General features: G+C 44.3%; 1 protein-coding gene across 1 annotated transcript in view; it reads right to left on the bottom strand.

The window, feature by feature from the left end:
- Nucleotides 1-13378: 13378 nt before the first annotated feature.
- LOC137091621 (otoferlin) overlaps nt 13379-23744 on the bottom strand; it is a 49988-nt gene continuing 39622 nt past the window's right edge. The window contains exons 33-41 of the mRNA XM_067456237.1: nt 23548-23718; nt 23224-23384; nt 22936-23078; nt 22760-22848; nt 22581-22679; nt 21297-21538; nt 21018-21196; nt 19699-19799; nt 13379-13564 (exon numbers count right to left, since the gene is read on the bottom strand). Coding sequence (XP_067312338.1) covers nt 13384-13564; nt 19699-19799; nt 21018-21196; nt 21297-21538; nt 22581-22679; nt 22760-22848; nt 22936-23078; nt 23224-23384; nt 23548-23718 — 1366 coding nt within the window. The 3' untranslated portion in view covers nt 13379-13383. The remainder of the gene's footprint in view (nt 13565-19698; nt 19800-21017; nt 21197-21296; nt 21539-22580; nt 22680-22759; nt 22849-22935; nt 23079-23223; nt 23385-23547; nt 23719-23744) is intronic.

Here is a 23744-nt window from a genome sequence, read left to right as displayed (position 1 = left end):
CAAACCTGTCCCTAACTTTACCCTTAAACTGACCCACACCACCACACCTGACCCTAACTCTACCCTTAAACTGACCCACACCAACACACCTATCCCTAACTCTACCCTTAAACTGACCCACACCACCACACCTGACCCTAACTCTACCCTTAAACTGACCCACACCTGTCCCTAACTCTACCCTTAAACTGACCCACACCACCACACCTATCCCTAACTCTACCCTTAAACTGACCCACACCACCACACCTATCCCTAACTCTACCCTTAAACTGACCCACACCACCACACCTGTCCTTAACTCTACCCTTAAACTGACCCACACACCCACACCTGGCCCTAACTTTACCCTTAAACTGACCCACACCACCACACCTGACCCTAACTCTACCCTTAAACTGACCCACACCACCACACCTGACCCTAACTCTACCCTTAAACTGACCCACACCACCACACCTGACCCTAACTCTACCCTTAAACTGACCCACACCACCACACCGGTCCCTAACTCTACCCTTAAACTGACCCACACCACCACACTTGTCCCTAACCCTATCCTTAAACTGACCCACACCACCACACTTGTCCCTAACCCTATCCTTAAACTGACCCACACCACCACACCTGTCCCTAACTTTACCCTTAAACTGACCCACACCAACACACCTGCCCCTAACTTTACCCTTAAACTGACCCACACCACCACACCTGTCCCTAACTTTACCCTTAAACTGACCCACACCGCCACACCTGTCCCTAACTCTACCCTTAAACTGACCCAAACCACCACACCTGTCCCTAACTCTACCCTTAAACTGACCCACACCACCACACTTGTCCCTAACCCTACCCTTAAACTGACCCACACCACCACACTTGTCCCTAACCCTATCCTTAAACTGACCCACACCACCACACCTGTCCCTAACTTTACCCTTAAACTAACCCACACCGCCACACCTGTCCCTAACTTTCTTCTTAAACTGACCCACACCACCACACCTGTCCCTAACTTTACCCTTAAACTGACCCACACCACCACACCTGTCCCTAACTCTACCCTTAAACTGACCCACACCACCACACCTGTCCCTAACTCTACCCTTAAACTGACCCACACCGCCACACCTGTCCCTAACTTTACCCTTAAACTGACCCACACCACCACACCTGTCCCTAACTCTACCCTTAAACTGACCCACACACCCACACCTGTCCCTAACTTTACCCTTAAACTGACCCACACCACCACACCTGGCCCTAACTTTACCCTTAAACTGACCCTAACTTTACCCTTAAACTGACCCACACCACCTCACCTGACCCTAACTTTACCCTTAAACTGACCCACACCACCAGACCTGACCCTAACTCTACCCTTAAACTGACCCACACCACCACACCTGACCCTAACTCTACCCTTAAACTGACCCACACCACCACACCTGACCCTAACTCTACCCTTAAACTGACCCACACCACCACACCTGTCCCTAACTTTACCCTTAAACTGACCCACACCACCACACCTGACCCTAACTCTACCCTTAAACTGACCCACGCCTGACCCTAACTCTACCCTTAAACTGACCCACACCTGACCCTAACTCTACCCTTAAACTGACCCACACCACCACACCTGACCCTAACTTTACCCTTAAACTGACCCACACCACCACACCTGACCCTAACTTTACCCTTAAACTGACCCACACCACCACACCTGACCCTAACTTTACCCTTAAACTGACCCACACCACCACACCTGTCCCTAACTCTACCCTTAAACTGACCCACACCACCACACCTGTCCCTAACTCTACCCTTAAACTGACCCACACCACCACACCTGTCCCTAACTCTACCCTTAAACTGACCCACACCAGCACACCTGACCCTAACTTTACCCTTAAACTGACCCACACCACCACACCTGTCCCTAACTCTACCCTTAAACTGACCCACACCACCACACCTGACCCTAACTTTACCCTTAAACTGACCCACACCACCACACCTGTCCCTAACTCTACCCTTAAACTGACCCACACCACCACACCTGACCCTAACTTTACCCTTAAACTGACCCACACCACCACACCTGTCCCTAACTCTACCCTTAAACTGACCCACACCACCACACCTGTCCCTAACTTTACCCTTAAACTGACCCACACCACCACACCTATCCCTAACTCTACCCTTAAACTGACCCACACCACGACACCTGTCCCTAACTTTACCCTTAAACTGACCCACACCACCACACCTGACCCTAACTCTACCCTTAAACTGACCCACACCACCACACCTGTCCTTAACTCTACCCTTAAACTGACCCACACCACCACACCTGTCCCTAACTCTACCCTTAAACTGACCCACACCACCACACCTGTCTCTAACTCTACCCTTAAACTGACCCACACCACCACACCTGTCCTTAACTCTACCCTTAAACTGACCCACACACCCACACCTGTCCCTAACTCTACCCTTAAACTGACCCACACCCCACACCTGGCCCTAACTCTACCCTTAAACTGACCCACACCACCACACCTGGCCCTAACTCTACCCTTAAACTTACCCACACCACCACACCTGTCCCTAACTCTACCCTTAAACTGACCCACACCACCACACCTGTCCCTAACTCAACCCTTAAACTGACCCACACCACCACACCTATCCCTAACTCTACCCTTAAACTGACCCACACCACCACACCTGTCCCTAACTCTACCCTTAAACTGACCCACACCACCACACCTGTCCCTAACTTTACCCTTAAACTGACCCACACCACCACACCTGCCCCTAACTCTACCCTTAAACTGACCCACACCACCACACCTGCCCCTAACTCTACCCTTAAACTTACACACACCACCACACCTGTCCCTAACTCTACCCTTAAACTGACCCACACCACCACACCTGCCCCTAACTTTACCCTTAAACTGACCCACACCACCACACCTGTCCCTAACTTTACCCTTAAACTGACCCACACCACCACACCTGACCCTAACTCTACCCTTAAACTGACCCACACCAACACACCTATCCCTAACTCTACCCTTAAACTGACCCACACCACCACACCTGACCCTAACTCTACCCTTAAACTGACCCACACCTGTCCCTAACTCTACCCTTAAACTGACCCACACCACCACACCTATCCCTAACTCTACCCTTAAACTGACCCACACCACCACACCTATCCCTAACTCTACCCTTAAACTGACCCACACCACCACACCTGTCCTTAACTCTACCCTTAAACTGACCCACACACCCACACCTGGCCCTAACTTTACCCTTAAACTGACCCACACCACCACACCTGACCCTAACTCTACCCTTAAACTGACCCACACCACCACACCTGACCCTAACTCTACCCTTAAACTGACCCACACCACCACACCTGACCCTAACTCTACCCTTAAACTGACCCACACCACCACACCGGTCCCTAACTCTACCCTTAAACTGACCCACACCACCACACTTGTCCCTAACCCTATCCTTAAACTGACCCACACCACCACACTTGTCCCTAACCCTATCCTTAAACTGACCCACACCACCACACCTGTCCCTAACTTTACCCTTAAACTGACCCACACCAACACACCTGCCCCTAACTTTACCCTTAAACTGACCCACACCACCACACCTGTCCCTAACTTTACCCTTAAACTGACCCACACCGCCACACCTGTCCCTAACTCTACCCTTAAACTGACCCAAACCACCACACCTGTCCCTAACTCTACCCTTAAACTGACCCACACCACCACACTTGTCCCTAACCCTACCCTTAAACTGACCCACACCACCACACCTGTCCCTAACTTTACCCTTAAACTAACCCACACCGCCACACCTGTCCCTAACTTTCTTCTTAAACTGACCCACACCACCACACCTGTCCCTAACTTTACCCTTAAACTGACCCACACCACCACACCTGTCCCTAACTCTACCCTTAAACTGACCCACACCACCACACCTGTCCCTAACTCTACCCTTAAACTGACCCACACCGCCACACCTGTCCCTAACTTTACCCTTAAACTGACCCACACCACCACACCTGTCCCTAACTCTACCCTTAAACTGACCCACACACCCACACCTGTCCCTAACTTTACCCTTAAACTGACCCACACCACCACACCTGCCCCTAACTTTACCCTTAAACTGACCCTAACTTTACCCTTAAACTGACCCACACCACCTCACCTGACCCTAACTTTACCCTTAAACTGACCCACACCACCAGACCTGACCCTAACTCTACCCTTAAACTGACCCACACCACCACACCTGACCCTAACTCTACCCTTAAACTGACCCACACCACCACACCTGACCCTAACTCTACCCTTAAACTGACCCACACCACCACACCTGTCCCTAACTTTACCCTTAAACTGACCCACACCACCACACCTGACCCTAACTCTACCCTTAAACTGACCCACGCCTGACCCTAACTCTACCCTTAAACTGACCCACACCTGACCCTAACTCTACCCTTAAACTGACCCACACCACCACACCTGACCCTAACTTTACCCTTAAACTGACCCACACCACCACACCTGACCCTAACTTTACCCTTAAACTGACCCACACCACCACACCTGACCCTAACTTTACCCTTAAACTGACCCACACCACCACACCTGTCCCTAACTCTACCCTTAAACTGACCCACACCACCACACCTGTCCCTAACTCTACCCTTAAACTGACCCACACCACCACACCTGTCCCTAACTCTACCCTTAAACTGACCCACACCACCACACCTGACCCTAACTTTACCCTTAAACTGACCCACACCACCACACCTGTCCCTAACTCTACCCTTAAACTGACCCACACCACCACACCTGACCCTAACTTTACCCTTAAACTGACCCACACCACCACACCTGTCCCTAACTCTACCCTTAAACTGACCCACACCACCACACCTGACCCTAACTTTACCCTTAAACTGACCCACACCACCACACCTGTCCCTAACTCTACCCTTAAACTGACCCACACCACCACACCTGTCCCTAACTTTACCCTTAAACTGACCCACACCACCACACCTATCCCTAACTCTACCCTTAAACTGACCCACACCACGACACCTGTCCCTAACTTTACCCTTAAACTGACCCACACCACCACACCTGACCCTAACTCTACCCTTAAACTGACCCACACCACCACACCTGTCCCTAACTCTACCCTTAAACTGACCCACACCACCACACCTGTCTCTAACTCTACCCTTAAACTGACCCACACCACCACACCTATCCCTAACTCTACCCTTAAACTGACCCACACCACCACACCTGACCCTAACTCTACCCTTAAACTGACCCACACCAACACACCTATCCCTAACTCTACCCTTAAACTGACCCACACCACCACACCTGACCCTAACTCTACCCTTAAACTGACCCGCACCACCACACCTGACCCTAACTCTACCCTTAAACTGACCCACACCAACACACCTATCCCTAACTCTACCCTTAAACTGACCCACACCAACACACCTATCCCTAACTCTACCCTTAAACTGACCCACACCACCACACCTGACCCTAACTCTACCCTTAAACTGACCCACACCCCCACACCTGTCCCTAACTCTACCCTTAAACTGACCCACACCACCACACCTATCCCTAACTCTACCCTTAAACTGACCCACACCTGTCCCTAACTCTACCCTTAAACTGACCCACACCACCACACCTATCCCTAACTCTACCCTTAAACTGACCCACACCACCACACCTGTCCTTAACTCTACCCTTAAACTGACCCACACACCCACACCTGTCCCTAACTCTACCCTTAAACTGACCCACACCCCACACCTGGCCCTAACTCTACCCTTAAACTGACCCACACCACCACACCTGGCCCTAACTCTACCCTTAAACTTACCCACACCACCACACCTGTCCCTAACTCTACCCTTAAACTTACCCACACCACCACACCTGTCCCTAACTCTACCCTTAAACTGACCCACACCACCACACCTATCCCTAACTCTACCCTTAAACTGACCCACACCACCACACCTGTCCCTAACTCTACCCTTAAACTGACCCACACCACCACACCTGTCCCTAACTTTACCCTTAAACTGACCCACACCACCACACCTGCCCCTAACTCTACCCTTAAACTGACCCACACCACCACACCTGCCCCTAACTCTACCCTTAAACTGACCCACACCACCACACCTGCCCCTAACTCTACCCTTAAACTTACACACACCACCACACCTGTCCCTAACTCTACCCTTAAACTGACCCACACCACCACACCTGCCCCTAACTTTACCCTTAAACTGACCCACACCACCACACCTGTCCCTAACTTTACCCTTAAACTGACCCACACCACCACACCTGACCCTAACTCTACCCTTAAACTGACCCACACCAACACACCTATCCCTAACTCTACCCTTAAACTGACCCACACCACCACACCTGACCCTAACTCTACCCTTAAACTGACCCACACCTGTCCCTAACTCTACCCTTAAACTGACCCACACCACCACACCTATCCCTAACTCTACCCTTAAACTGACCCACACCACCACACCTATCCCTAACTCTACCCTTAAACTGACCCACACCACCACACCTGTCCTTAACTCTACCCTTAAACTGACCCACACACCCACACCTGGCCCTAACTTTACCCTTAAACTGACCCACACCACCACACCTGACCCTAACTCTACCCTTAAACTGACCCACACCACCACACCTGACCCTAACTCTACCCTTAAACTGACCCACACCACCACACCTGACCCTAACTCTACCCTTAAACTGACCCACACCACCACACCGGTCCCTAACTCTACCCTTAAACTGACCCACACCACCACACTTGTCCCTAACCCTATCCTTAAACTGACCCACACCACCACACTTGTCCCTAACCCTATCCTTAAACTGACCCACACCACCACACCTGTCCCTAACTTTACCCTTAAACTGACCCACACCAACACACCTGCCCCTAACTTTACCCTTAAACTGACCCACACCACCACACCTGTCCCTAACTTTACCCTTAAACTGACCCACACCGCCACACCTGTCCCTAACTCTACCCTTAAACTGACCCAAACCACCACACCTGTCCCTAACTCTACCCTTAAACTGACCCACACCACCACACTTGTCCCTAACCCTACCCTTAAACTGACCCACACCACCACACTTGTCCCTAACCCTATCCTTAAACTGACCCACACCACCACACCTGTCCCTAACTTTACCCTTAAACTAACCCACACCGCCACACCTGTCCCTAACTTTCTTCTTAAACTGACCCACACCACCACACCTGTCCCTAACTTTACCCTTAAACTGACCCACACCACCACACCTGTCCCTAACTCTACCCTTAAACTGACCCACACCACCACACCTGTCCCTAACTCTACCCTTAAACTGACCCACACACCCACACCTGTCCCTAACTTTACCCTTAAACTGACCCACACCACCACACCTGGCCCTAACTTTACCCTTAAACTGACCCTAACTTTACCCTTAAACTGACCCACACCACCTCACCTGACCCTAACTTTACCCTTAAACTGACCCACACCACCACACCTGACCCTAACTTTACCCTTAAACTGACCCACACCACCAGACCTGACCCTAACTCTACCCTTAAACTGACCCACACCACCACACCTGACCCTAACTCTACCCTTAAACTGACCCACACCACCACACCTGACCCTAACTCTACCCTTAAACTGACCCACACCACCACACCTGACCCTAACTTTACCCTTAAACTGACCCACACCACCAGACCTGACCCTAACTCTACCCTTAAACTGACCCACACCACCACACCTGACCCTAACTCTACCCTTAAACTGACCCACACCACCACACCTGACCCTAACTCTACCCTTAAACTGACCCACACCACCACACCTGTCCCTAACTCTACCCTTAAACTGACCCACACCACCACACCTGACCCTAACTCTACCCTTAAACTGACCCACACCACCACACCTGACCCTAACTCTACCCTTAAACTGACCCACACCACCACACCTGTCCCTAACTTTACCCATAAACTGACCCACACCACCACACCTGACTCTAACTTTACCCTTAAACTGACCCACACCACCACACCTGACCCTAACTTTACCCTTAAACTGACCCACACCACCACACCTGTCCCTAACTCTACCCTTAAACTGACCCACACCACCACACCTGTCCCTAACTTTACCCTTAAACTGACCCACACCACCACACCTGACTCTAACCCTACCCTTAAACTGACCCACACCACCACACCTGTCCCTAACTCTACCCTTAAACTGACCCACACCGCCACACCTGTCCCTAACTCTACCCTTAAACTGACCCACACCACCACACCTGTCCCTAACTCTACCCTTAAACTGACCCACACCACCACACCTGTCCCTAACCCTATCCTTAAACTGACCCACACCACCACACCTGTCCCTAACTTTGCCCTTAAACTAACCCACACCGCCACACCTGTCCCTAACTTTCTTCTTAAACTGACCCACACCACCACACCTGTCCCTAACTTTACCCTTAAACTGACCCACACCACCACACCTGTCCCTAACTCTACCCTTAAACTGACCCACACCACCACACCTGTCCCTAACTCTACCCTTAAACTGACCCACACCGCCACACCTGTCCCTAACTTTACCCTTAAACTGACCCACACCACCACACCTGTCCCTAACTCTACCCTTAAACTGACCCACACACCCACACCTGTCCCTAACTTTACCCTTAAACTGACCCACACCACCACACCTGGCCCTAACTTTACCCTTAAACTGACCCTAACTTTACCCTTAAACTGACCCACACCACCTCACCTGACCCTAACTTTACCCTTAAACTGACCCACACCACCACACCTGACCCTAACTTTACCCTTAAACTGACCCACACCACCAGACCTGACCCTAACTCTACCCTTAAACTGACCCACACCACCACACCTGACCCTAACTCTACCCTTAAACTGACCCACACCACCACACCTGACCCTAACTCTACCCTTAAACTGACCCACACCACCACACCTGACCCTAACTTTACCCTTAAACTGACCCACACCACCAGACCTGACCCTAACTCTACCCTTAAACTAAACCACACCACCACACCTGACCCTAACTCTACCCTTAAACTGACCCACACCACCACACCTGTCCCTAACTCTACCCTTAAACTGACCCACACCACCACACCTGGCCCTAACTCTACCCTTAAACTTACCCACACCACCACACCTGTCCCTAACTCTACCCTTAAACTGACCCACACCACCACACCTGTCCCTAACTCTACCCTTAAACTGACCCACACCACCACACCTGTCCCTAACTTTACCTGGTCCCCACCTCAGTATCAGCCAAAGTGTTTTGCAATACAATTTGAAAACAATAAGTACATTGTAAGTACATAGTAGTTGAGACCACCTATTGTAAAGTGGGACCCTTTTCTGATAAATGGTACATAGCGGCAATGAAATGGTCTCGCATCACTTTAATTTTCCTATATTTGTTTAATGTGTTGTCTGTTCCTATTGATACTTCATAAACACACAGGCAGCAGGACATTCTGAGTGTGCATGCCTAATTGTCTAATTCTGCCCATAGAGGCCACTACAATTAAACATAACAGTTGTGCAAGGAAAATGTTGTCTTCTTTAAGGGTGTGAGCCAAGCCATGGAACATTATTTGAAGATGTCAACAACAACAAAAAACACCAGCAGCTAATCAAATTTCATTAATAATAACTTTGTTTAAACAATATATTCAGGTCCTTCTCAAAAAAATAGCATATTGTGATAAAGTTCATTATTTTACATAATGTAATGATAAAAATCAGCTGAATCAACTAATTAACTCTAAACACCTGCAAAAGATTCCTGAGGTTTTTAAAAACTCCCAGCCTGGTTCATTACTCAAAACCGCAATCATGGATAAGACTGCCGACCTGACTGCTGTCCAGAAGGCCATCATTGACACCCTCAAGCGAGAGGGTAAGACACAGAAAGACATTTCTGAAGGAATAGGCTGTTCCCAGAGTGCTGTATCAAGGCACCTCAGTGGGAAGTCTGTGGGAAGGAAAAAGTGTGGCAAAAAACGCTGCACAACGAGAAGAGGTGAGCGGACCCTGAGGAAGATTGTGGAGAAGGACCGATTCCAGACCTTGGGGGACCTGCGGAAGCAGTGGACTGAGTCTGGAGTAGAAACATCCAGAGCCACCGTGCACAGGCGTGTGCAGGAAATGGGCTACAGGTGCCGCATTCCCCAGGTCAAGACACTTTTGGGCTACAGAGAAGCAGCACTGGACTGTTGCTCAGTGGTCCAAAGTACTTTTTTCGGATGAAAGCAAATTTTGCATGTCATTCGGAAATCAAGACTGGGGAGAAGGAAATGCCTGAAGTCCAGTGTCAAGTACCCACAGTCAGTGATGGTCTGGGGTGCCATGTCAGCTGCTGGTGTTGGTCCACTGTGTTTTATCAAGGGCAGGGTCAATGCAGCTCGCTATCAGGAGATTTTGGAGCACTTCATGCTTCCATCTGCTGAAAAGCATTATGGAGATGAAGATTTGGTTTTTCAGCACGACCTGGCACCTGCTCACAGTGCCAAAACCACTGGTAAATGGTTTACTGACCATGGTATTACTGTGCTCAATTGGCCTGCCAACTCTCCTGACCTGAACCCCATAGAGAATCTGTGGGATTTTGTGAAGAGAAAGTTGAGAGACGCGAGACCCAACACTGGATGAGCTTAAGGCCGCTATCGAAGCATCCTGGGCCTCCAGAACACCTCAGCAGTGCCACAGGCTGATCGCCTCCATGCCACGCCGCAGTGAAGCAGTCATTTCTACAAAATGATTCCCCACCAAGTATTGAGTGCAGAACTGAACATAATTATTTGAAGGTTGACTTTTTTTTTTGTATTAAAAACACTTTTCTTTTATTGGTCGGATGAAATATGCTAATCTTTTGGGAATTTGGGTTTACATGAGCTGTGTGCCAAAATCATCAGTATTAAAACAGATTAATTGCACACCAACTGAAATATTTCAGGTATTTTACTATCATATAAATGAAAGTTTAATTTTTATAATTACATATGATAATGAAATAGTGAACTTTATCACAATATGCTAATTTTTTGAGAAGGACCTGTATATATATATATATATATTATATATATATATATTTTTTTTTTTTCTTTGTTTGCTAATAACTCTGGAACTGTGACAAGAATAAAAATGTCTGTCCTACAAATCCTTCATTGCTTCCAAAAAATGTTTTCATATCCATATCAATTTCCATTTCATTTGACAGATAAGGGCTTGTGCAATTTTGGTTGTGTGCCATAATACTAAATCGGCCTGTCTCTTGTAAGTGTAACTGCGTTCCAGTTCGTTTTTATCATGCCCTTCACTCGCAAACTGCCCTCCGTCTCGTTCACTCGGATGTGCATCATTGCTTACGTTGCATGAGTGCCCACTACTGGCGGTAACTTTGCAATGGACTGAACTGGAACGCCCTAAACCCTTGATCACTTGGAATCCACTTTGGAGTTGATTTATTATTATTATTTTTTTCCTTTACGAAATAGTTTAATGCAGCATTCTATATGTATATGGATGTGTCTGGGTTGTTTTAAATGTTTTAAAAAATATCATAGAGTTGTTTGTGGTGGGGTAAATTAAACGCAGTGGTGGGCTGTCAGGGCCATTAGGGCCTTCTCTGCTGGCCCTGCCATTTTTTATGGCGACGGCGTGGGGTGTGTTGATCGTTAGTGAAGGCCCTGGCTGAAACCCCATGGTACGCTACTGATTAAACGCGGTATGTGGTGACGTCACAGTCGCGTTGCATTGTGGTATATGAAGCTATCTGAAGTGTACATATGAAGTAGACTCGCTCACTCGGTCAAAATCGATGGAGAAAGGGTCTGTCCATATAAACTTCCCTTGTCCACTTCACGAAGTGGAACACACTTCAAAATGGCGGCGGGGATTCCCCCGAGGGGAAGTGCTTAGGGAAGTTTGCAAGTGCGTTTCTAAAAGTGGAGTGGAACGCAGCAATGGTAGACATGGACAACAGGTGGGTTCATTCAAACACACAAAAAAAGCATTACATGTCATTTATGATACTGGCATACATTCATGCATCTTGTATAAGGGTGTCAAGGTTCAGTTGAGAGAAACTTCTGTAGAAAATGTTTTGTTTCAAACGATCTTTTGGTGTATAAACTACAGAGTCGATGCTTAAATATGAGTACTGTATAGTTTTGAGTGACCGGTGCTGAAGAAAATAACGACATTTTGGAGGAAAAAAGACCACGCACTAAAATTATTTAAAAAATAAGTTACCTGGTTGCCTTAATTTTGAGTTCATTGAAATTAAATACAATGAACATTTTTGAGAATCGACAACCTTTATTCAAATATTATTAAAGGATTTTGTAAGCATATTGGGTAATTGCGTGTTTTATTTGTGATGACGCAGTGAAACATGCCAAATTGTGCTATTTTCATGATTTATCACATTTTTTGTAGTTCAGATAAAATAATATTTTGAATTTGCTTCTTTGTATCAACTTTTTATTTTTATTTCTATAAACTCAAATTTTTAATGCAAACAGGTAACTTACTTTTTTAAGTTAAACCAACAATATTTTTACATTGTGGTTGTAAATTTCACACTTTTTTTGCATTTTGTCTCAAAGCAGTTTGTCAGGGGATGTATGGATCATTGTAATGGCCAGACCCCATGTGTTTGCCCAAAGTTATAGAGCCCATTGTTCCTCTTGAGCCCAGAAGCCATACATCGGAGCAGCAAAGTTTGAACGTGTGGCTCACAAATGAAATAATCTGTATAAGACTTTAGTGCCTGTACTGTATATACAGTAGGCAGTTATTGGGGAGTTTACAGTGATACAGTTAAGCTTATACAACAAAATGTAGGGTTTAACATTGGACTTGGACCTATACATTAATAACATCTCTATTTTAGTTATAAACTAGATTGCTTTGGCAATTGTTGTAAATGTTTCTCCACCGAAAATAAAACCCAATCATTCTCTAAACTCACACTAGCCTAAAACATGGAATGAAACCGGCCAATGAAAAACAAGACACTGTTAACTGATGTCTTTATTTTGCCAAATGCAGACATACAAATCATGCATTTCAAACGTGGTATATAGAAGAGATTAAGCTACTAAATGAATCTACTGTTCTCTCCTCTCAGACGCCCAGGAGTTTCTTAACCATATAGCCAGGCATACTGTAGAGGAACAGGGCAAGAAGGGCCAGAAGCAATAGCACCAACACAATTTTGATGACCAGCCACTTGTATTGGTCGCAGACGAGATGGCGGATGGCCTTTAGCGGGCTAAGGAACCACAGCAATGTAATGTCAGGGCGGCTGGTGGGACAAAATCATTGAACAAGCTTTTAAAAATTGTAAACATAGACAATTTTTACATGTTTGTCTCATTGATGGCATGCACTTTTGGCAGGTTCAAAGCAGTGATTAACATGCCTTCATGTGTAATGGTGCACATTAGCTGTTCAACGAAACCCGAGTGTTCAATCTCTAATGGAGAACAAACATGGCTGTTCAATTTATGCTTACTAATGGATTTTAGATATGCCTGTTTAGTGCAAAGAATTTGCGCTCAAAGATAATTCACGATTAAATTGGTTCGAGTACAGGTGCAGAAAATGCATGAAAAGATTTGTCAACGGTTAAAAAATAAAATGCAGGTTTTTGTTTTGTTTTATTATTGATTTATTAGTAGCAGCCAAAGCACACAACAACACATCTTTCAGTGAAGAAATATTACTTCCAACAATCTGATAACCCCAGAAACTAACAAATCGATATAAAAACATCATACATCAGCATTGGATATGCAGAGAAATGAGACAGGTTTTTGGATTTTGTACGTTTTCTGAAACACAAACAGCTAACAACTATGGTTGGGAAATAACAGGTCAAATTTAAAAAGGCAAAACTGCAAATGCTTTTATAGTGGTTCCCAAAATATTACGAACTTTATGGTCTCAGTTGTGCTTTGCCCATTAAAGCAGTAATGATTTTTAACAAAATAGGTATGATGACTTCAACAAACAAATACATCATTCTAGCTGAAATAAGATTGAAGTAATATCAAATACTGCAGGCATTGAGCGAGCTTTTCAAGCACCCAGAAGCTTTTTCACCATGTAACCTGGCATATTGTACAGAAACAAGCCCAGCATTGCTAATATCAACAGAACCAACACAATTTTGATGACCAGCCACTTGTATTGGTTGCAGACGAGATGGCGGATGGCCTTTAGCGGGCTAAGGAACCACAGCAATGCAATGTCAGGGCGGCTGGTGGGACAAAATCATTGCACAAATTTTTAAAAATTGTAAACAGACAATTTTTACATGTTTGTCTCATTGATGGCATGCACGTTTGTCAGGTTCAAAGCAGTGATTAACATGCCTTCATGTGTAATGGTGCACATTAGTGCTCATGCATGGACTCGAGTGTTCAAGAGTAGCTGTTCAGCGAAACTGCTTAGAATTCAAGAGTTAAATCTCTAATGGAGAACAAACATGGCTGTTCAATTGATGGATTTTAGATGTGCCTGTTTATTGCAAAATAATAGGAAATTGCACTCAAAGATAATTCACGATTGGATTGTTTCTTGAAAAGTGGCAGGATTTATAAATAAAAAGCATGTTTATTTTTTATTTTTTTATTATTGATTTATTAGTTGAAGCCAAAGCACACAACAACACATCTTTCATTGGAGAAATTACTTCCAAAAATCTGATAACCCCAAACAAATTAATTGATATAAAATAAAATAAAATTACACCAGCATTGGATATGCAGTCAAATAAAACAATTTTTTTTCCTCTCCTTTTTATAAGTTTTCTGAAACACAAACAGCTAACAAATCTGGTTGGAAAGTAACAATTTGAAAAGATAAAACCGCAAATGCTTTTGCAGCATTTCCCAAAAATGCATGAACTTTGTTCTCAGTTGGGCTTTGCCCGTTAAAGCAGTTATGATTTTTAACAAAATAAGTATGCATCTGACTTCAACAAGTACATAATACCAGGTGATATCAAATACTGCAGGCATTGAGCGAGCTTTTCAAGCACCCAGAAGCTTTTTCACCATGTAACCTGGCATACTGTACAGAAACAAGCCCAGCATTGCTAATATCAACAGAACCACCACAATTTTGATGACCAGCCACTTGTATTGGTTGCAGACGAGATGGCGGATTGCTTTTAGCGGGCTAAGGAACCACAGGAAGGTTGTGTCAGGGCGGCTGGTGGGACAAAGAAAAACTCGTGGTAAAACTCGAACTTTAGCTGTCAAAATCATTACGCTTTGGGATTTATGATCGATTTATGCTCGATTTATTCAGACATGCGTAATGGGGGGATATATTAGTACTTCATTTATGATGCACAGACAATTAACATTGTCCACACATTTAGGGTCATGGGAGAAATCAGATATTTTTATTTTATGTATTTATTTATGTATATTTTTAGAAATGTACTCCAATCAATGCTGGAAGCATTGGAAACAAGGAAAACATGAATCTAACATATACACAGATGAGTCAAAACATTATGACCACCTGCCTAACCTGGTCCTCTGCGTGCTGCGAAAACGGTGCGGACCCACCGAGACCTGGCCTCCACAAAAGCCCTGGAGGTGTCCTGTGGTCTCCGGCAGAAGATCCTCTAGGTTGCGAGCAGAAGTCCTCTAGGTTGCCAGGTGAAGCCATCGTGGATCAAACTTGTTTGTCCAGTGCATCTCACAGATGCTCAGCTGGATTGAGATCTGGAGAATTTGAAGGCCAAGGCAACACTGAACCCTTCATCATGTTCCTCAAACCATTCCTGAACCATGTGTGGAAGGGTGCATTATCCTTCTGAAAGAGCCACTTCCACCAGGGAACAGCACTGTCATGAAGGGCTGTACCTGCTATGCAACAATGTTTTGCACATTTACGCCTGGATGAACGGCTAGATGAAGGGTTTCCCAGCAGAACATTGTCCAGACCATCACACACACTCTCCACCAGCTTGTCGTCATCGTCCTGCAGTGATCCTAGTGCCATCACTTTCCCAGGTAAATGGCACACAACAACACGGCTGTCCACGTGGTGTAAAACAAAATGGCACTCATCAAACCAGTGATCTTCTTCAACTGCTCCAAGGTACAGTTCCGACACTCATACCCGTTGTAGGAGGTTTCGACGATGGACGTTGTCATCGTAGGCATGTAGAACAGAGTGTGATGCACTGTGTGTTGTGAATAGACTGATCTGCCGGTGATCACAGACTGGCTTATCTACCTGGTATGCTATTGGTGGGTTCAACACGATGACAGATAGAGAAGCGATGGATTGATGCCCGTTGATCACGCCTCTTGTCGTCAGATTAGTTGAAGGACTATCCAATTGCGTACGGAGTCATTTGAATGATGCCCATTGATCATGCCTCTTGTGCAGTAGAAAACGCAGAGCAGACTCCCCCGACCAATGTTCAATCTTAAATTGACCTTGGTCTGGTGATAGCCAGACAATGTTGTGACACATTCCTCCCATAAGCTCTAACGACCATGCTCTCGTGCATCGATGAGCCTTGGACCTTTAACACCCTATCGCCGGTTTGTGGTTTGTCCCTCCTCTGACTACTTACTAGATCCTCTCTGTCCATCGCCATATTGTTCTTGGCCTGCCTCGTTTGTGCTTGCCTGTTGGTGTCCAATGCAAAGCCACTATAGGTATCCTTTCCAGAGATATCCTGAGCACATGTCCAAGCCATCTTAATCGGCATATCTCCTGAGATATGTTCTTGGATCTTGTCTTTTTGAACATGTTGGCATTAGAGATGGTACTGGGCCAGTAGATGTTGCAGATCGTCCTAAGGCAAATTTTATGGATGACATCTATCTTCTGGCATCTATCTACCTGGATGGCATCTATCTATCTGGATGGAGTCTTCAATATACTCCAACATTAAGAGCCACACAGAAGCACTGATTTAATCTTGCTGTTGCAAAGCGTGATATTTGTTCCTAGGCTTACCTGTTTAGACTTCCAGTTGGTTCTGAGTCTGGTAAAAGCTTCTCATGCTTTATTTATTCGGGCCTTGATGTCTTTTTGGGCTCCGTTATCAGTGCTAATGGCGGTGCCAAGATAAAATGAAATCATTCTCATCCTTGATTGGCACTGGCCTGTGTCTTCTGCTTGTTTATGTGTAAGCCGGTCTGTTTAGCATTTCTGCTCAGTCTATCTGACATTTCCTGGATGTGGGTGTGTGTGGCTGATATTACAGCTAGATCATCGGCGAAGTCAAGGCTTTCCAAATAAGAGATAAGGGTCCATTGAATGCCACGGGCATGGTCGGAAGTTCAAAGCATAACCCAGTCAATATTGTTCAGGAATAGAACCCTGTCGTACACCAGACCTGACTTCGAAGTATTGTCAATGTACCATCAAGGATAATGAGCACTCAAAGCATTTATAGAACTTCCCAATAAGTTGTACAACCTTGGATAATATTCCATTAGCTTACAGCATCTTCCATAAGCTATCTCGGTGGACACTGTCAAATGCCTTTTTGAAGTTTATACAATAGTGGTGGGTTCCATTCCAGACATTGGTTACACAGTGTAAATATCTGGTCTATGCCTCCTCTTCCTCTTCAAAAACCTGCTTGTTCTTCTCTCAGTTTGTGGTCTATGGCACTATCAACCCTTTTCAACAGGATCCTACAGAAAACCTTGCTGGCAATACAAAAAGTGTAATACCCTTCCAGCTGTCCCAGTTGCTGAAGTGTCCGGTTTAAACATAAGGCATTTGCTCCAATCCTTTGGGATAGTGTCTTCTTCCCAAATCTTCTTAAAAAGGTCTGTTAGCATGCTGGTTGACGTGTAGATGTCTGCCTTCAGCAGCTCTATTTGAAAGGAGTCAAACCCTGATGCATTACCGGATTACGTGGCCTTAATAGCATCCACTACCTCTTCTTTGGTGGGAGGGTGGATGTCTATTCCACAATATTACTGGATGAAGCATGAATGACTGGCTCATCTGGTTCCAATTGGTTGGGAACAATTTTTGACCACTCAACTGCTTGATCTTGTAAACCATACTCAGTATCCCCATTCTACAGCCTGTTCAGCTTCTCAACAAAGGTTACCCTATCATTTTGAGCACTCCTCTTTACTCCTCTGTATTTGGTCCTATAATCTTCTAGCGCTTGCTGAATGAGTCTGGGTGATCTAGCACTCAGTAGTTTTTCCTTGGCTACTCTTCTTACATCTATATTCTTCCAAGTACCAGGTGTTAATCATGCCTTGTCCTTCTTTTTCCTGTAGCCAATCACTTCTTTTGCAGTCTCTGTGGAAAAACCTCCTTGATATTACCCCATATATCTTCCACATTCTCCTGCTCTTGTTAATCTTTGCTAGTGCTTCGAAGTGGTTCCTCAATATAATGGAAAAAGGTTTTGCAGTCTCTGCTCAATCTTTCCCCCAAATTTTTTTTTTTTTTTTGGTGTGTTTTTTTGTGTGGTGTTTTAGCTTCACTTCATGACCAAGTAGTGATGACTGCTGACATCTGCAGCCCTATGGACCCTCACATTTTGTAGGAATCGGTGCCTGCGTCATTTGTTATTGGACATGGTCAATTTGGTTAATAGTGTGGCTATCTGGTGATCTCCATCCCAATTTGACAATGTCCCTATGAGTAAAGATGCTGAAGTCAACACGTCTTTCTCCATTGATGCCAACCGTGATGCCTCATAGACTCCTCACTGTTGGTATTACCATTGCTTACTTTGGTATTCATGTCTCCTATCATCAAGACTACATCATGCATTGGGACATTACTGGTGGCCTATTGTAATTGTTCATACCAGTCATCTTTGTCCTCATTGGTATAAGCATAGCAATGCAGTATGGTCAGTTTACAGGATTAAGTGATCGCTGATGGGTTCCCACTCTAGCAGACATTTAACTACATTCTTCTTTATTTATCCCTCCTCGGGCACTGTTGGTAAAATATCACCACTGATGATGGGAGCAACAAGAAGCTTTGCCATTTCAGAGATACTCTCACCCAATCGCCTTGCCAGGACAGTTTGGTCGTCAGAACTTTATTCCTGACCTTTTCTCCTTCATCCGACATGTTGATTACGAGAACTAATTGTTTGCTGATCATCTAATCTACCTAGACCTTAATATGTGGCCTTGTTAAAAGATGATCAACAATATTCGCTTCACCTGTTACTGGTCATAATGCTTTGGCTCATCAGAATAAGTAAAAACCCATAAAACTTTTGCAACTTTTTTGTGCTAATTTAAATAGTATTTATTTGAATGTTTTAAATATTATCATAAATGTTTTAAAGTTATGTATAATGTGTAGTTCAACAAACAAGATGTTTTTAGACTTTAGTGAAATTTTAAAATTGTGAGTGGCAAATGACTGTTGAAGGCAGATGTAAGTTAGTGTAACTGCAGCTCTTACTTGGGTTTCTCTAGAGGCTCTGGTTCATTGCGTCCTTCACCAACAGGACTCTTCTCGGCCTCCTCACCTGTCAGCAGGTGAAGCTCTGCTTCTACTTTTCCCTTAAGGGATTAAAAAACATTAAACTAAACATCAGAGCTGAGCAAAAATGCTGCAATGGTTTAGGAGTAACATTATCATTCACAGGGTTAGATCATGCAACAAAAAGAAAAAAAGTAATGTACTCACTCTCATGTATTTACAATTTGTAAGATTTTCTTTTTCTCTGAACACAAAGCAAGATATTCTGAAGAATGTTCAAAAGACAGCTGAAAGATAATTTTAACTACCAAGCTCCAAAAAATGTCAAAAAGCATCGAACAAGTATCAGTACATTACTCCATATGATTTTCATTGTTCAGAATGTTGTGCATCATGCAAATGAGTTTCAATATGCAGAAGTGTAATATTTGGAATTTGAAAACATAGATGGGAGATTTTTTTCAATTTTGGTTTGGAATAAAAAGGAATATTGCACATTTAGTCATACTTCATGTGCCAGTGGTCTTCAGACTACATAGCATGAGCTGATGGTTCCTGATGTGTAATTCTTCAGCCAATTAATTTGCATGCATTTAAATAGTCTAGTGCAAGTGTCACTGTAAGTTCACGATGTTCACATTACTTTCCCCCTCCTCCTCCCCAGCACCACCTGTCTATATCTGTTTGTGCAGCCGCAGCTTGGATACTCACTGGCAGATGTTAGTGTATATCTTGGTGTAATGGACATAGGCCAGTAAGGCTTTGTGTGTAAACCACACTCCCCTGGCCTCAAGAGGTGCGCTAACAACTTGTTTGCACGCCCACCTCCAATGCCGGAGACACCGGTTTGAATCCCACTCTGAGCGGGTCAAGTAGGAGCGGTTGCATTTGGTGCCGTGACCCGGATGGGAGTTGGGCTTAGGGGTTGAGTGTAATGGACGTAGACCAGTAAGAGCTGTGTATGTAAACCTCACTCCCCTGCCCTCAAGAGGTGCGCTAGGGCAGAGTAGGACCAGTTATATTGGTATACATGCTGAATTTTCACCATTATTCCAGTCTTCAGTGTCACGTGATCCTTTAGAAATCATTCTAACATGCTATAATATTTAAAACTCAATTGGTTTACAACATTTTGACCAGCAGGCGCCACTAGCCTGTGGCTTTGCAAGCTCTCTGGAAAAGTGAATCATTTTGTGAAGCAATTGGTTCAATGATTGTTGAAAAGTTTTGAAAAAAATATAAATATCACTAATTGTTGTTCATTTCGTAATTACTATATTTATTTGCAGATCACTTACTGTAATTTCCAGCTCATCGTTTTCATCGCGGGCCACAAACGGCCACCAGCCTTTAATTCTCTTCTGTTTGAAGAGGTTGACCATGGGCATATCTTGCTCATTAATGACCATGTCAATGGAGCATTGCTTTGCTGTCTTTGCACCTCGAGGAAATCGATTCAGGTCAAGTTCGATTGCACCTGAAACAAAAAGCAAACACACGTGACCATCTGAATGAAGGCCATTTGGACTGAGCCTGAATCAAAAATGACCTTTACACAGGAAAACACAACAGCACACCCAAGAAGTCGTCTGCAGAGAAATGATCCGCATCCCACACTTGCAAATTCAGTCGGGCAGGAATTTTATACTCAGTCTCATCCCAAGAAAACATGGACTCTTTCTTTGAGATGACGATCTTTTCTTCGGCCTGGAGGTAGTCAAAGGGATAAACAAAGCGCCAGTTGAAATTGCCCTCTCCGGTCAGTGAGTGATAGTGGACGTCTGTGTCCTGCTTGTCTTCTTGTTGGCCTTTCAGCCATCTGTTGGTCAAGTTGCATAGTGATGGTACAGTTAGATAGTAGTCTTATGATTACGAAAGATATACTGGATCATGTGACAATTATTACTGTTTTTATTGCATTAATGCAGCCTTGTTGAAAATAAGATACTTCTTTCAAAAACAGTATAGCTCAGTAAAAAAAAAAAAATGGTTATAAACATGTTATAAACTCAGAATTGCGAGAAATTAAATTACAAGTTTATCTCTCATAGTTCAAACTCTCTTGACATTCAAAATGTATATCTTACAATGCAGAGAATGAAACTTGGAATTGTGAGAAATAGTCAGAAAATAAGATAAAAGATAAAAACACGCAACTACGAGAACATTTTTGGAACTGTGATGTATAAACTAAGAATTGCGAGAAAAAGTCTCAATTGTTAGGTATAAAGTCGCAATGACCTTTCATCGCAAATTTATGTCTGGCAATTTAGATTTTTTTTTTTTATTGAGATATAAATTGTTTGTGAAATAAGTTTTTATTACAATTCTGAGAGAGAAACATTTGAATAGCATGAAAAAAAGGAAGAATTGTGAGATAAAAACTCACAATTACAAGCAACGTTATAATTGTGAGAATGTGGAATTGGGAGAAAAAAAAGTCTGAATTATTACGTATAAACTCACAATTAGCTTTTTAAATTTACAGTTTATATCTCAGTTCTGACTTTTTCCTCACAATTTTTACTTTATTTCTTGCAATTTACTTTTTTTCTAAAAATTTTGATTTTGTTTTTCACAATTTATTTTTCTTTAAATTTCTTCCAAGTCAAGAATGTTCAAGTCAACTGGCAATTAAAAAAATAACTGTGAGTTTATACCTAACAATTCAGACTTCTTGCAATTCTGAATAGGAAAAAAAGTCAGAATAGAAAGAGATGTCAGAATAGAAAGAGATGTCAGAATTGTGAGATATAGTGTCACAGTTAACTCTTTTTTTTATTCAATAGTGGAACCAAGCATTCATAATATACACATACTGTTCATAGGATCAAGTGATTTCAGTGAAAAAGATCCCGTACCCTCTCACAAATATGTCACTTGATTTTTCTCCTGTGAAAATGTCATCGTCCTCCAGAACGACTTCATCTGTGTTCCACACGATCACCCTGAGCTCAAATCTGTCAATGATGAAAAGGTATTTTGATCATACAATATTTGTCCGTATTTGTCCAAAAAACTTTCACAAAGTTGTTCCTACTTCTTTGGCTTCCTGGGTGAAATATCAATAGCGGGTCCAGGTGCAGGCATATCCTTCGGGAACATGTCCACCCACATCTCAATTCTCCCCTACATCACAAGCACTCATGTTCACTAACGGTTCATTATCGCCATTTCGTTATCTGACAGTGGTGCTTTTGGGACTTTATTCCTGACCTGCTCAATCCCAGGTTTATCAGGATTCAGGAGAGGCCTCGTCTCCACATGCTCCGGAACCAGCTTGCAACCTAATCGTGGTATATCTTCCCAGCGGTTTAGTACAGCAAGAGCCAGGTGCTCATCCGTCTGTTTCTTCAGTCCTGCCATATAAAAGTATGTGCATTTGTTCTGATGTGCTGCTCTTCGATGGGAACTCAGCAATTCAGAAAAATGTGATTGCTCTGAACCATGACGACCACCATTATACTTGTTCCCTTTTCAAATGCTTTGTGAAAATGTACATACCATTTTCATCCTCAAGTTCAGTTGGTCCCGTGTAAACTCTGTTCGCCACTTTCACTTTTCCTCCTGGGCCGTACTGGGGTGGATCCATTTTTCCATCTTTGCAGAGTTTGGCAAGGATTTGTGTTGGCTTTAGTGGGTCCCTCCACACATTATAGCCATGACTAAAAGAAAAACAGTAGGAAACGTTTTATCCATCCATCCATCCTTTTCTGAAGCAATATTGTTACCTCGAGCTACCCGAGATAATGACAGCATTTCCCCATAAATTTATTTGAATGTATGTAGTCACCAAGTGTCGATGTGTTTAAAAGAAGAACTGCATACATTGCATAGCTGGTGCTGATACCACATGTTGCTCTGTGCTTGCTATAGTAACGGTTCTCCAAGTCAATCTTCGTCTCGCCAATCAGGTCATCAGTTCCCACCAAATCCCAGTCGTAGATGGACACAGTGAGGGTAGAATCCATTGGGAGTGTTGCTTCAATATCAAAAGACCTGGGAGTTTGAAGGCAGTTGAAGTT

Source organism: Pseudorasbora parva, chromosome 10, assembly GCF_024679245.1.
Source record: "Pseudorasbora parva isolate DD20220531a chromosome 10, ASM2467924v1, whole genome shotgun sequence".
NCBI lineage: Eukaryota > Metazoa > Chordata > Actinopteri > Cypriniformes > Gobionidae > Pseudorasbora > Pseudorasbora parva.
This window is presented reverse-complemented; position numbering and strand designations above follow the sequence as displayed.